General features: G+C 37.5%; 1 protein-coding gene across 1 annotated transcript; it reads right to left on the reverse strand.

Moving 5' to 3' along the window:
* Positions 1–9638: 9638 nt before the first annotated feature.
* Positions 9639–10781, reverse strand: LOC129906129 (uncharacterized). The gene has a single exon (XM_055981775.1). It carries the CDS (start codon positions 10779–10781, stop codon positions 9639–9641), a length of 1143 nt encoding a protein of 380 aa, XP_055837750.1.
* Positions 10782–14157: the final 3376 nt, after the last annotated feature.

Consider the following 14157-nt stretch of genomic DNA (forward strand, 5'->3'; position numbering starts at 1 on the left):
GATGGTGATCAGCATTGATGCCAAGTCGGCCGAGGCTATAGTGAAGGCTCAACATGAACTTCACTATAAATTCGGCAAAATTGGTGTATCAGGCCTAAAGAAACCATCAGTGCCTACTACCTTGCATAAGCCTGAAAACGTAGCACCCGAAGGGACCCAAGAGGTAGAAATGTCAGATGCCCCAATTCCCAAAAGCATCATACGTCCTACCCGTTTTCCTACTACAGATTCCAATCAACCCAATGAAACCCCACCCACAAACTCCCTACCACCCCTCCAAAACACCCAACAATCCCTCCCATCCGGCAGCCAGGCAGATTCACTGGACCTCATGGGTATGGAAAAGGTTCGTCTCGACGATGAGTTAGGGGACATGGACCTCACCTTGAGTCAAGCCGGGTCAGACGTGCTTCCTACTGAGGAGGAAGAAAACCATCTGTTAGCAGATGAGGGGGCAATGGTCCCCATCTGTTAAACTCAAAATGAACGGACGCGGGATCACCAAGCTAGCCCAAATTAACCTCCACCACGCAAAAGCGGCATCAGCCGTCCTGGTTCCCAAAACTGGGAAAAAAGATACCACCCATCCAAAGTCATTCAGGCCAATTAGCCTGACATCATTTCTACTTAAGACTTTGGAGAAAGTAATAGATAACTTCATTAGATCAGAAGTTCTAATAAATATGCCACTTAACCATCGCCAGCATGCTTACAGGGCAGGAAAATCTACGGAAACTGCCCTTTTCGAGCTAACAAATTCTATACAAAGAGCTTTGGATGCAAAAGAAACAGCCCTATGTGCTTTTCTAGACATAGAGGGAGCATTTGATAACACCTCTCATGTCGCTGTAAACAAAGCTCTTGAAAGGAAAAAAGTTCCTATCACTGTAGTGAGATGGATCAATGAAATGCTGAGCACAAGAACAGCTGAGGTAAGGGCAGGTCTTAATGTACAAACTATCATCACAACAAGAGGCTGTCCTCAGGGGGGGGGGGGGTCCTTTCACCCTTGCTTTGGAGTATTGTTGTTGATGAACTACTAGAAAATCTAACTTCCCTAGGTATACGATGTCTCGGTTTTGCCGATGATATAGTAATAATAGCCAGTGGGAAGTTTGAAGAAACTCTTTGCGATATTATTCAAGGAGGATTGAAAAACATTCGGAAATGGTGTCTATCGGTAGGACTTAACATCAATCCTACCAAGACAACAATTATACCATTTACCAAAAAAAGACTTCTTCCCCGTATGCAACCTATACGGTTAGCTGGAGAAGTAATAGAAACACAGAAGGAGGTTAAGTATCTAGGTATTTTTTTTTTTTTTTTTTCACTTTTTACATTCATTTTTTATTATTATTGTTATTTATATTTATTTATATTTATAATTACCTGTAACGTTAGGATTTTAACGTGCTCAATAAATCAAATCAAATCACATTAGACAGTAAACTCCTCTGGAACAAACACGTAGAAATAACCACTGGTAAAGCTACGAAAGCCTTAATGATTTGCAAAAGATTAGCAAGCAATTCATGGGGCTGCAAACCATACATCCTAAGATGGATGTACACCAGGCATGTCAAACTTGCGGCCCGCGGGCCGCATGCGGCCCACATCGTATATTTCTGCGGCCCAAGCTTAATTTAGGACAACTTGCATTTTCAATTTTTTTAAATTCAATTTTTGTTTAAAAAATAAAATTAAAATGTCTATAATGTACACAAACAAACCGGGGAATCCAATGAAATTGTTTTGAATTTCTCCATTTCAACACTGCACATGCACACACCCGTTACGAGAGGAATGGCTGTAAGAAAGATTTTCACTTTTTTGCGATTTATGTCACTTGACAATCGCAATGGAGAATTTCCAGGGAATATGAGTTCTTCATGGTGAAAAGGCCAACAAAAATTTTTTGTATTGAAAAAAGGTTTTTTTTTTGCTGTAATTATAGCATGGGAGAAAATAATTGTTTATCTTTTCTAAAGCGCAGATTGACCAATGGGAAAGCTGTAAAAAAGCCCCATACGATTTGTTTTATTCTAAATGAATTTTTGCGGAAAAGCTCTGAAATTGTTTATTTGTAAAAAAAATAGATCTATTTCGAGTTCCAAACAACCAAAAATTTGATCTGAAGTCGACTTGCAGTCGCTACTTCTTCCTTAAATAAATTCCAATGAAAAAAGTCGCTAATTTTTCCCAAAAAATCGGTCCTTTTTAAATCTCTTTTTGAGACGGATTTATAAATATAGAATAAGTACCTAATCACTTGCAAATGTAGGTACGAGGTAATCGAAATTCAGTGTCACTCCGTTTTAAGATCTAAATTCGACGAAGTTGGGATGCCTGAATTTTACAAGTATCTAATAGCAGATTTGAAATAAATAGAAAATTGACATATGAAATCATTTGTATGTTTGGAAGCACTTATCGATGCGAGCAGCTGTTTTCACTTGAAATAAGTCACCTGTTAGATCCAGAATAACAGATCTAAACCTGGGGTCTGTTTTAAAAGAAATAACTTCTACTTAATTTTCACCACAAGTAGAGAAGATATTAGAAGAAAAGAGATGCAAAGTGTCAGGCAGAAAACATTAATATTACTAAATTTATTGTTCTTGTTCGTAATAATAAATCTATTTCAGACAAATTCTAACTGTTCTTTTTTTGCGGCCCATAGAAATGAAGACCCTGCTATTTTGGCCCGTGAAAGCCATTGAGTTTGACACGCCTGATGGAACTGGGGCTGGAAAATGCATAGGCAATGGTCACAAATTATAACTTTGTGAAAAACTACAATATACATCTCAGTAGTAAAAAAGATTGGGTAGGTGAATCTATCAACTACTCTTTTAAAGAAAATACCATCAAATGGTACACAGACGGGTCGAGAACAGCGGAAGGTACAGGGGCAGGCATTTTTGGGCCTGGTACCAAACTCTCCGTACCTATGGGTCAATCCCCAAGTATCTTTCAAGCTGAGGTAAATGCCATTGTAAAATGTGCAGAAATAAACCTCGAATTAAATCACCGGAATAAAAACATTGCCATTATGTCTGATAGTCAAGCTGCCCTTAAAGCACTTAAATCCTATGAAATCAACTACAAGCTAGTATTGGAGTGTATAGGAAAACTTAACGAACTTGGCAAAATAAACAAAGTCACTCTCCACTGGGTACCTGGGCACGTTGGTGTCCAGGGTAACGAGGAGGCGGACTCCTTAGCAAAAACGGGAGCAAATTCCCCTTTAATGGGACCCGAACCGTATTGCGGAATAGGAGAAAATGTCATTAAAAATAAAATAAAACTAGACGAGGAGTCCAGGAGAGCAAAAAACAAGGCAGAACTACCACTGAGACAATCGAAAATGCTCCTCGGGAACTACAACCAAGAGCGTTTCAAATCATGTATCAGTCTAAGTAGGAACAATCTTAGGTTAATCACTGGGCTCCTCACTGGCCACTGTAAGTTAAGAAGGCACCTACATATTTTGGGCTTAGTAAATAGTGCAATATGTAGATTCTGTTGCGAAGAAGAAGAAACACCAGACCACATCCTGGGTAGTTGCAATGCACTAATACACCAAAGATTTAAACACATGAGTCGCTACCAAGTCGAAGAGGATAAAATGCACTCTTTGAAAATACCCCAAATAATCAATTTCATGAAAGGAATTAGGTTAGAGGAGGAGCTATAAAATGAGGTACTAACTCATTTAGCTTAATAGGGGGGTACAATAGATCTTACAGGTCGCAGTACATCTTATACCCCAAATATCAATCAATCAATCAATCAATCGAATGTCGTGAATCTATAAATGTGTGCGTGCCCAACTAACAATTTTACTTCCACAAGGGTCTAACGAAGCTGTTTCGATTTTAGAAATATTGCTTGTATACGACCATAGAGAAGCCCATCTGGCCCACCCGAGAAGCTTGATAGGCCTTAGAAGAGTCATATGCAAGTTGATTGGAGAGACTCATAATATGTCTTTAATGCCTTATAGAAACAACCAAAATTTGAAATTTGAAAATGTGTATTATTGTTGCAGGCTTTTTATTTTTATTTAGAAGCTCTGAGTAGACTTGTCGAAGGATTGTGAAAGTCTAAACGAGGTATATCCCAAATAGAATAAAGAAAAAAAATATTTTTTTTCATTTTACTTTTTTTTTTTTGTGTACCTATTACATTTTATTTTTTCATTTTCTTTATTGTTTTCGATCCAGAGAAGTTTTGCTTCTGAAATTAAATTTCCAAACACAATTATATTGAGAAAAAAACTTCTTACTTACTTGACGCATTTTGCTGGATTTGAACCTTATACATCCTGATTGATAGTCCGGTACCTTACCTATCGAGCTACTCAGGTATATAATAAAAGAGTTTCAAATTTGGACTAGTTGAAACCAGAGCTTCCTAAGGGCTTCGATTTAACTTCCTGATGAGTTGCACTATCTTAAAGAATATGGTGACCATTTGTGTTTTTTTTTTTTTCAAAGTTATTATTTTTGGTTATTTTCTGTTTTTTTTTATCTTGTAAAAAATTATTTAATAAAGACTAAATAATATTATATACTGATTGTCGAACCATGTCATTATTGAGAAGATGAAAGAGAATAACTTGTTACTCAAGAACAATTTTTTCTGGAATATCTGAAAAATTCGTTTTTTTTAGACTTTAGAGGTTTCACCCGGATGCCGTCAAACCCCATTTTTCCGAAGCAGAAAAAAAATCTTTTTTTGGGCTTTTGGCTTTTTCTTAAAAATTAGAGAATTAACTTTGTTTTGAACTTAGATAAAAAATCTAAAATGTCCATCACTATTTTATATTTAAATAAGTAGAGAAGATTAATATCTTGTTTTCCTTTCTTCTCCACTTACTTAAATATGAACTCCGAATTGGTCAGTAAACCATTTTTAATATCACTATTTTAAACCAATTACCGATATGAAAAGATTCACTTTTTCATTTATTTCTTTATAACAATGAATAAAAAAAACCAAAAATGGTCACCATAATGGCACTTATCCAAATATTTCTTATTCTCATGAGTTTGCCTGACAGTTTAAAAAATTTAGCTTGTACTCACTTTCACAGGGCTTCTAGAAATAAAACTAGGGAGCCTAACTTCGCTTAGGCAAACATACAAAATTAAATGCTTTTTACAATGTTTTGCTTGTACTTAAAGGACTTCTACAAATATAAATAAATATCCCCTAACTTCGCTAAGGCAAACATATAAAACTAAAAGCTTTTCGCGCATGCGCCGGAAATTGAACTTCTTTTTTTCTCACACAGAGATGCAAAACATACAATTATGTAAGTCGTTATATTTGATATTAAACATAATTTTCAATCAAAAACAATGATTCAACAATTTTTGAATTCAAATATTAGAATGGAGTACCTATAACACATTTATTTTTTGGAATATTTGTTTAAAAAGGCAAAACCGTTTAACTGCGGTTTATTTGAAATTCAACGTAATTTTTTTTTTAAATGAATATCACGACTCATATACTATTGACATAATTTTGCTTATATAGAACTATAATAATAAATGCATTTAAGGCAATTGTATAAGTTGTAGGTACTTCTACCATACTAAAAAACCTACCTAAGTCATTTTTGAGTCTAATAATTTTCGAATTGGATAAAAAAAATACATAGCATTCATAAAGATTTTTTAAGCAGTTCTAATACAATTTTTGCAAAGCGATTTAAAAGAAGTCAGTTATTGGCTTTTATTTCTTGTGCTTCTACAATGGAATTTCATGTGGCCATATTGAAATTTAAACGAAATGTTTTCATTAATGCTTGTAGAAATTTTTAAATTCCACTTGCACTAGGTTTCTAGGAATACAAGCCCTGTAGAGATAATAGCTGCAATAAATTAAAGATCCTAACCTTGTGGAAGTAAAATTGTTAGTTGGGTGTTTCATTTAACCAACGTGGTGGTTTTCACATATATTCACAGACAACACTGTACACAAAAGGGTTTTGGGGGGAAAGACGTACGAAAGTTTCCATTCTTGGTATTTTTTGTTTATGCAATGGACTTTCAGGGAAAATCTTTAGGCGGATGTGTTGCGTGGGGATGTTTCTTGAATAAGTTAATTGCAAAAAGTTACGTTTTTACATCTTGGTGGAGTAGGAAAAGATAATTTTTTTTCTTTCTTTTAGAAATTTGTTATTGTGAAATTCTACCAACAAAGGGGTAACGCTGGTACTTTTCGATCAAACTTGAAACATATTTATGCAAAGTGCGGCATCGTTGTGAGAGCTTTTTGTTGTGATAGACTTATGCGTTAAACATTATGCAGAGTGAGATGCAAACGTCCTATCTTACCTGTACTGACAATTTTTGTTAGACAGAGTATAGAACTACTACACTAACTATCACAATAATCAGAGGACAGTGAACAGATCAAAACAGATCAAACTGTTTTATGTCACTTTATAGATTTTATTAAAAATTCTGTATAAAAAAAGGATTAGTTGAAAATACTTGAAAAATAAAAAATGCAACCACTTTGTTTGTTTGAAGAAATCGTTATATTTTATTTTAGTCATAAGACCTATCGTATACTCGATTCGTACAATCGCTGCATCAATTTTATTATCTTTTTTATAATAGCTCAATTGTGGAATGTATTTTAATGGCATTGCCCAATGTATAATTTTAGTACTATTTTTAATACTTTAATACTTTTGTACTTTCGTACATTCTCCCGCCTCAAATTGATGCAAAAATATGATATCCAGTATTGGAGTGGATGAATAAAAAATCGCTAAATGTGAACGCCATTCAAAATTGCTGTGTAAAACTCTATATTTGGCATCACTTTTCACGCACTGTCTGTATTGCCGACCCATGTTGTTGACGGATAACAGCTGTTGAATTTATCCCATTCATTTGTGATTTGTCTCATTACATGTAAAGAGAGAGAGAGATTAATGAAATATTTACAACAACATATAAAAACAACATCAACACGAGACAAAAAAATGTGTTTGTGTACTACGATATAGAAACAACATATACCGCTGCAATATTTGCAGTTATGTAGTTTACTCTCGTGTTTGATTTTTGCTTGGCTTGTGCATCAGTTTTGTTTTTTATTAATTTAGTTCGGTGCGATGATATATTCGGTTGTGCGGTTTTGTTAATTTAGTTAGTGTTTTGTTTTATCATTCGTGATGTGAAATTAATTTAAATAATTATTGGATAAATTCATTATGCAGGTAAGTGTTTGTTGATTGACGAATTGATTGATTTAATATTATTTCGAATCGGTGAATTGAACGCGGGCGCATTATTTTTCGGTTTTAATTAAATGATCGCGATGTGTGCATGAATTGTGTGTGTGTGTGTAAAATTGAATTAATTAAAATAAAAAAAAAATATTATTTATTTCATGATTATGATCGGCGCGTATATATACCCTTTTAAATATATGGCGTGATTATTTCTTATATATTCATTTGCATATATATGTATATAAAAATATGTACCGAATATATAGTGGGGTGAAGCTTTTGTTGCAAAGCTTTCAACTTTAATTTCAAGTGTTTTTCGCGAAGTTTATTGAGTTGTTCGAGTGATTGAATTAAAGCTTAAAGAGTGATTAAATTAAAGCTTTGAGTTGAGTGTAATATTTTGATTAAAGTGTGGTGAATTTACAAACTTGGTGAATTTAATAAATTTGACATTTTAATGTTTATTTTGATTTCGTGAATTTGTTTCGACGAATTAATTGATTTGATAAGTGGGTGATTTTAATTTTTTTTTTTTAATTTTTGATTTTGATTTCTTTTCGATTAAAATTAATGATGAATTGTTTTGTATAAATGAAAAGTAAATTAAATTGATTTCGATTGTGTTTGATGTGATGAAATGTGAATTGAATTAAATGTGTATTAATTAAATTCTTGATTAAATTATGTGAATTTTGATTTCATAAATTTATTAATCCATTTTGGTTTTGTTGTGTTGTGAAAATTACAGTGAATTTTAATATTAAAATGAATTTAATTAATTTTGTTGTATTTTGTTGTATGTAAATAAATGATAAATAAATTTTATTTAAAAATTTTATTATTTTGTTTGAAATTTTCATTTTTGTCGTTTAGCTTTGACGTTTGCTGTGCTTCAAGCTGTTGACAATTCTGTGGATGATGTTTTTTGCTCAGTTTGGAGCGTATTTAACAAGTTTTGTTGTGTATTTTCGTGGTTTTAAATTTAATAATTTTACATGAAATGTAAATTAAAGGCTTGCGTTGTTGCAGAGTTTATTTAATTATTAAATTTTAAGTAGTTAACGAAATTTTACATAATTTGTTGAAGTTTAATAATATTTTGGAAATTTATTTTTAATAATTTTAAGTCGTGTTAAATTTTTAAATAAAAACGATTAAAATGAAATTTATTTGTTTTTATTGTTGATGGTTTTTTATTAAGTTTTTGATTGAAATGTTGGGTTTTGATGAATGATTTTTATTGAGTTTTTTATTGAAATGCTTGGTTTTGATGAATTATTGGTGATGTTTTATTTGAATGTTGATTGATGGTGATTATTTAAATAATCGCAGCTTGCTCTGATGTTTTATTTGAATGTTGATAGTTTTGCTTGTTTATTGGTGGTAATTATTTAAATAATTGCAGCTTGTTCTATTGTTTTATTGGACGGTAGCATACAAATCTTTGCAATCGGCCGTTTTATTTGTCCGGATTTTGTTTTTACGGTGACAACGCGAACAAGTCCGTCCGATCCACAATGTGTGCCTTCAATTCGCTCAAGATTCCAATACGTTGATGGAAGACGCTCATCTTTGAGAAGAACCAAGTCTCCTATCTTTGGCATTTCCTTTACTTGAGTCCATTTTGGACGTTGTTGTAGACAGGTACAGACAGGTACTCCGAGTTCCATTTTTGCCAGAATTCTTCAGTTATCTTTTGAATTCGTTTCCATCGGTCGAGATATGTGACATCGTTTCTTATGTCCGCTTGTGGAATTGCGTGTAGCGATTCACCAACTAGGAAATGCGCAGGGGTGAGCGCATTTAAATCGTCGAGGCTATCAGAGAGCGGGCATAGGGGTCTCGAATTCAGACACGCTTTTATTTGAGCTAGAAGCGTCGCGAGCTCCTCGAAAGTTAGCCGCTCAGTTCCAACAACGCGTTTTAGATGGTATTTGACCGATTTCACTCCAGCTTCCCATAAGCCACCGAAGTGAGGGGAAGCAGGAGGAATAAAATGCCATGATTTGCAATTGTTTCGGCGATTTGTTTCCAATCATGTTTCGCTTTTTTAAGCATCTTGGCTAGTTCGTTATTTGCACCGACAAAATTTGTTCCGCAATCGCTGTAAATATGCGAACAATTTCCTCTTCTGGCAATAAAACGCCGGAAAGCTGCCAAAAACGCTTGGGTGGTTAAATCTGACACCACTTCTAAATGAATGGCTTTGGTTGCCAAGCAAATAAAAATGGCAAAATATCCTTTCAGGATTTTTGCACCGCGAGCCTTCCAAGATTTTATTTCGATAGGCCCCGCGTAGTCGACACCAGTGTGGCTGAACGGTCGGGACATACGAACTCGGGCTGAAGGTAAATTTCCCATAAGTTGTTGGATTTCAGCTGCCTTTTGTCAAGAGACAAGAGATGCACCTATGCAGTTGATGTTTGACGCTTCGCCTTATCTGGCCAATCCAGTATGTTTGTCGAATGAAGCTAATCATTTGCTGCATACCTCCATGAAAAGTGTTTTTGTGAGCATCTCGAACCACCAACCTTGTTAAATGGTGGTTGTTTTGAAGAAGTATTGGATGCTGTGCATTGTAAGGTAGAAGAGAATTTTCTAAACGCCCTCCTACTCGGAGAATCCCATCAACATCGATGAATGGATTCAAAGCACGTAAGTGTTTAGGGATTTGTTTTTGCTTGATTTGTTCGATTTCATTCTCGACCATTTCCTTTTGTGCCGCTTTGATAATTAGTAAATGAGCCAAATCTAATTCCCATGCTTGTAATGTGCCGGTGATAATGCCGTATAACTTAGGTCGACATTTTATGATAAATCGAACCGAAGTAGCAGTGACTCGTACGACCTTGAGAAGACTCGAAGAATTGAGGAAAGCCTGGAGCACATTATCGCTATCTATTAAGTGAGTGGCAAGGACCTTGATGGATCGACGTTCTTCTTCAGGATCAACCTCGGCAGGCTGAGTTGGAGACTCGAAATTCCATTGAGAACGCAGAAATTCAGGACCAAACCACCAATTGTCCAACCCTTGAATTTCCGATGGAAATACACCTCTGGACGCCACATAGGCTGGGTTATGATGCGTTGCAACATGTCCCCAGCAATCGATACCAATAAGCCGTTGAATTTGCGATACACGGTTGGAAACGTTAGTGGTCCACTTCGCAGGAATAGCTCGTATCCAGGCCAGAGCAATAGTGGAATCTGTCCACGCGTACATCTTTATATCGGGCATGCCCAAAACCTCCTTGGTGTACTGCAACAATTGTGCTACGAAAACTGCGCCACAAAGTTCAAGGCGAGGAAGAGTTATAGTTCGTTGGCTGGGTGCTACTTTTGTTTTTGCCAAAAGCAGATTGGTATGGATTTTACCTTCGCTATCCAAGACACGAACATAAATAGCTGCTCCGTACGCCTTCATCGACGCATCACAAAAGCCATGAAGCTCGATAGCTTTCTTGGAATTCGTAGCTTTTCTATGAGAGGAAGTTCTCGTTAAAAGCTTCCCACTCATTTTTCAATGTTGCTGGAACAGGTTCATCCCAGTCACAACCTAGCTCCCAGAGTCTCTGCATCATAATTTTTGCCGTGATAATGCATGGTGATATCCAGCCAAGTGGGTCGAATAACTTGGCGATGGTTGACAAAATTGATCATTTGGTGGTGACTTCTGCTGAAGGTTGAAGATTTTGGTACGAAAATCAATCGTCCATGGGGAACCATTTGATACCTAGGGTTTTCACGTGGTTGGACAAGTTAATGGGAAGCTCAAAATCTAGCTCTCGGTCATGGGCAGGAATGTCTTTGACGAGATCTCTCACATTGCTTGTCCATTTTCGCAAGTTGAGCCCCGCTGTTGCCAAAGTTGCCTTGCTTCATCGCGTTTTTTCCGCGCCTCTTCAATAGAATCTGCACCACTAATCAGATCATCAACATACATGTCCTCTCGGACAACCTTCGCCCCCTCCGGGAAGTTGTGTTGCTCGTCATCAGCTACCTTCTTTAAAATTTTGATGGCAAGATATGGTGCGCTTGCGGTGCCAAAAGTAACGGTATTCATTTTAAATATTATTAAAGGTGCTGTTTTCTGCTCTCTCCACATCACAAGCTGATAATATCGGTCTGGGAAACTAACCAAAATTTGCCGGTACATCTTCTCGGTGTCGGCCGTAAAGGTGATACGGCGAGTCCGCCATCTTAGAACGAGATCGATGATGCTCGTCTGCAATTTTGGAACCACAAGTAGACGGTCGTTGAGGGATTTCCCATCCGAAGTTCGTGAAGCTGCGTCAAACACTCAGCTTGGTTGTGGAGCTAGCATCCTTAAAAACTGCATGATGTGGAAGAAAATAGTGGTACGGTGTTGCTAAAACCGCATCGTTTTCTGCTATCTCTTCCATATGGTTGTGGTCCACATATTCCTTCATGCATTTTGTGTAGTCGGCGGCAAGTTTCGGGTCTGCAGCAAGTTTCTTCTCCAGAGCTAAGAATCGCCGAAAAGCGTTTTGTCGGCTAAAACCCATTACTGGATGACCTCCATCTCTGAAGGGCAATTCTACCTGGTAACGTCCATCTGGGAGACGTATGGTGTGTTCGGCAAAATGTTCTTCACAAGCAATATTGTCCAGGGTGTCATATGTTGGGAACGGCATTTCCTCCATTAAAAAAAACCTCTCCACTAGCATGCATAGCTCGTGAGTTTGAATGAAGCTTCGAACTTGCCGTGGATTTTCCACTGGAACTTTCCCTAACACGATCCACCCAAAATGCGTATTTTGCGCTATGGGTCCGTTACCATCCAGTGGTCTTTGAATTTCCGGAAGGAATATTTGGGCACAAACATCGCTTCCTAAAAGTAAGTCGATGGGAGCGGGCTCAAAGAAATAGGGATCGGCTAATGAGAGCTCCTTTAGGTGATTCCATTTGCCAGGTATCACGCGTTGGGTCGGGAGATGGCCAGTCAGCGACTTGAATATGTATGCCTGTATGGCAATCTCGAATGTCGAATGGCGGGACGCAAGATGTAAATCATCGGAGAATTGCGTTTTGCCACTGCTGACCAACCCTAACCCAGACACCTCGACAAAGGTACGCTTTTCCAGATTCAGCAGTTGTGCAGCGGATTCCGTGATGAATGAAGTTTCTGAGCCCGTGTCAATCAGAGCACGTAAGAGGCGAGTTCTGCCGTCTGCATCTCGGGCCTTCACAACTGCTGTCGCCAGAAGCACCTGGTGAGTTTGCATTTGACCATGCGACGTGTGGTAATTAAAAGTTTGTGTGGATGGTTGATCTACCGTTGGCTGGAACTCAGGTGAGTACGTGTTGACAGAAGCTTGGAATGTGTTGGAACCGGTAGACTTGGCTGAGAAGCTGTTCCAGCTGTCCCAGCTACTGTCGCAGCAGCTCCTGATGTGCCAGCTTTATTATGTTGTTGGTGATGGTGTTGTTGTCGTTGTAGTTGTTGTTGTGGTTGTTGTTGTTGCGTGTGTTGTTGTTGTTGCGTGTGTTGTTGTTGTTGCGCGTGTAGTTGTTGCGTGTGTTGTTGTTGTTGTAACGAGTTGTAGTGCAGAAGTGAGTGGTGTCTTTGTTGGCAGAAATGACAGCAGCTGAAACTATAGCAGTCCTTGATCATATGTCCATATGAAAGGCAGTTTTCACAAACCTTTAGTCTATGAATGACATCTCTTCGTCCTGAGTAGTCCGTGTTCAGGAACTGCTGGCACCGCCACAACGAATGCTGACCCTCATTGCACAGTTTGCATACAAGACGTTCCGCAGGTGATGTCTTCGGTGCTAATTTGGATGACTGCTTGGCCGTTTGCTTGACATGAAAAGCTTTCGGTTTGGGAGGTTGGAAACGTTTGGTGTTGGTGGTAGACTCGTCCTTGCTTCGACTTGTTCCGGATTCATGTTGGACCATGGCCTCAAGTGTGCGGAATCTAATCTCCAAAAAGTCGGTAAATTCTTGAAATGTTGGTAGCTCTTTATTATTACCTAATTGTTCTTCCCACAGTTTTTGGGTAGAGCTTGGCAATTTTTGAAGAAGAAACCATATCAGCACGATGTCCCATGAAGACACTGGTACTTTCATGTTCTCAAGAGCAAGAACACACTCTCTGGTGGTATACAAAAAGTCCCTAATACCCGAAGCAGTTTCCCGTGGCAAGGAAGGTTGACCAAAAAGGGCTTGCATCTGAATGTGCACCAGAATGCGTTTATGGTCATACCTCTCCTCCAGAAGCTTCCAAGCTTTATCATAGCTTGCAGCCTCCACCGACAGATTTTGCAAAAAACGATGAGCATCCCCAACCAAGCAAGATTGCAAAAAATGTAACTTGTCGATATCGTCAATAGTAGTGTTATTGTGCACAAGGGACTGAAACCTATCGTGAAAATCCCGCCAAGCCACATATGACCCATCAAGTTTCGGCAAATCTATTCTGGGCAATCGAATCGCTGAATGTGATGATGAAGCCGCTGAAAAGTTTGCCGGAGCCATCGTTTTTGTCTCATTTGAAGCTACCGACTTCACCCTTTCCACTGCCTCAACCAACTCTGCTTCATATTCTAAATAGATTTCATAGATTTGGTCGTACACCACTAGCAAATCTTCTTTTTTTAAAGTTTCCTCCAACTTGCCCACTCCGATTATTGCCTCGTGGTAGACTTTGGACGTAGCCATATCAGCCTCGAGCTAAGCAAGACGAACCGAGGAGTATGCTGCAGTTTTGCGCTCTTTAGGGGCTTTTTTGAAATTCACAAGATCCTTACTTATCTTGGTGAGAATTCCTTTCTGTAACTCCCCATATTTATAATTAATTGCTTCAGTCATATTTATTTATTTAGATTTTTATTACAGAAACAATAAAAACGATGAAATGACAAGTTTA

The sequence above is a fragment of the Episyrphus balteatus genome, chromosome 1, assembly GCF_945859705.1.
Source record: "Episyrphus balteatus chromosome 1, idEpiBalt1.1, whole genome shotgun sequence".
Classification (NCBI taxonomy): domain Eukaryota; kingdom Metazoa; phylum Arthropoda; class Insecta; order Diptera; family Syrphidae; genus Episyrphus; species Episyrphus balteatus.

Coding starts and splice junctions, on each gene's coding strand:
- LOC129906129 (XM_055981775.1), bottom strand. CDS start 10,781: ATGAGTGGGAAGCTTTTAACGAGAACTTCCTCTCATAGAAAAGCTACG.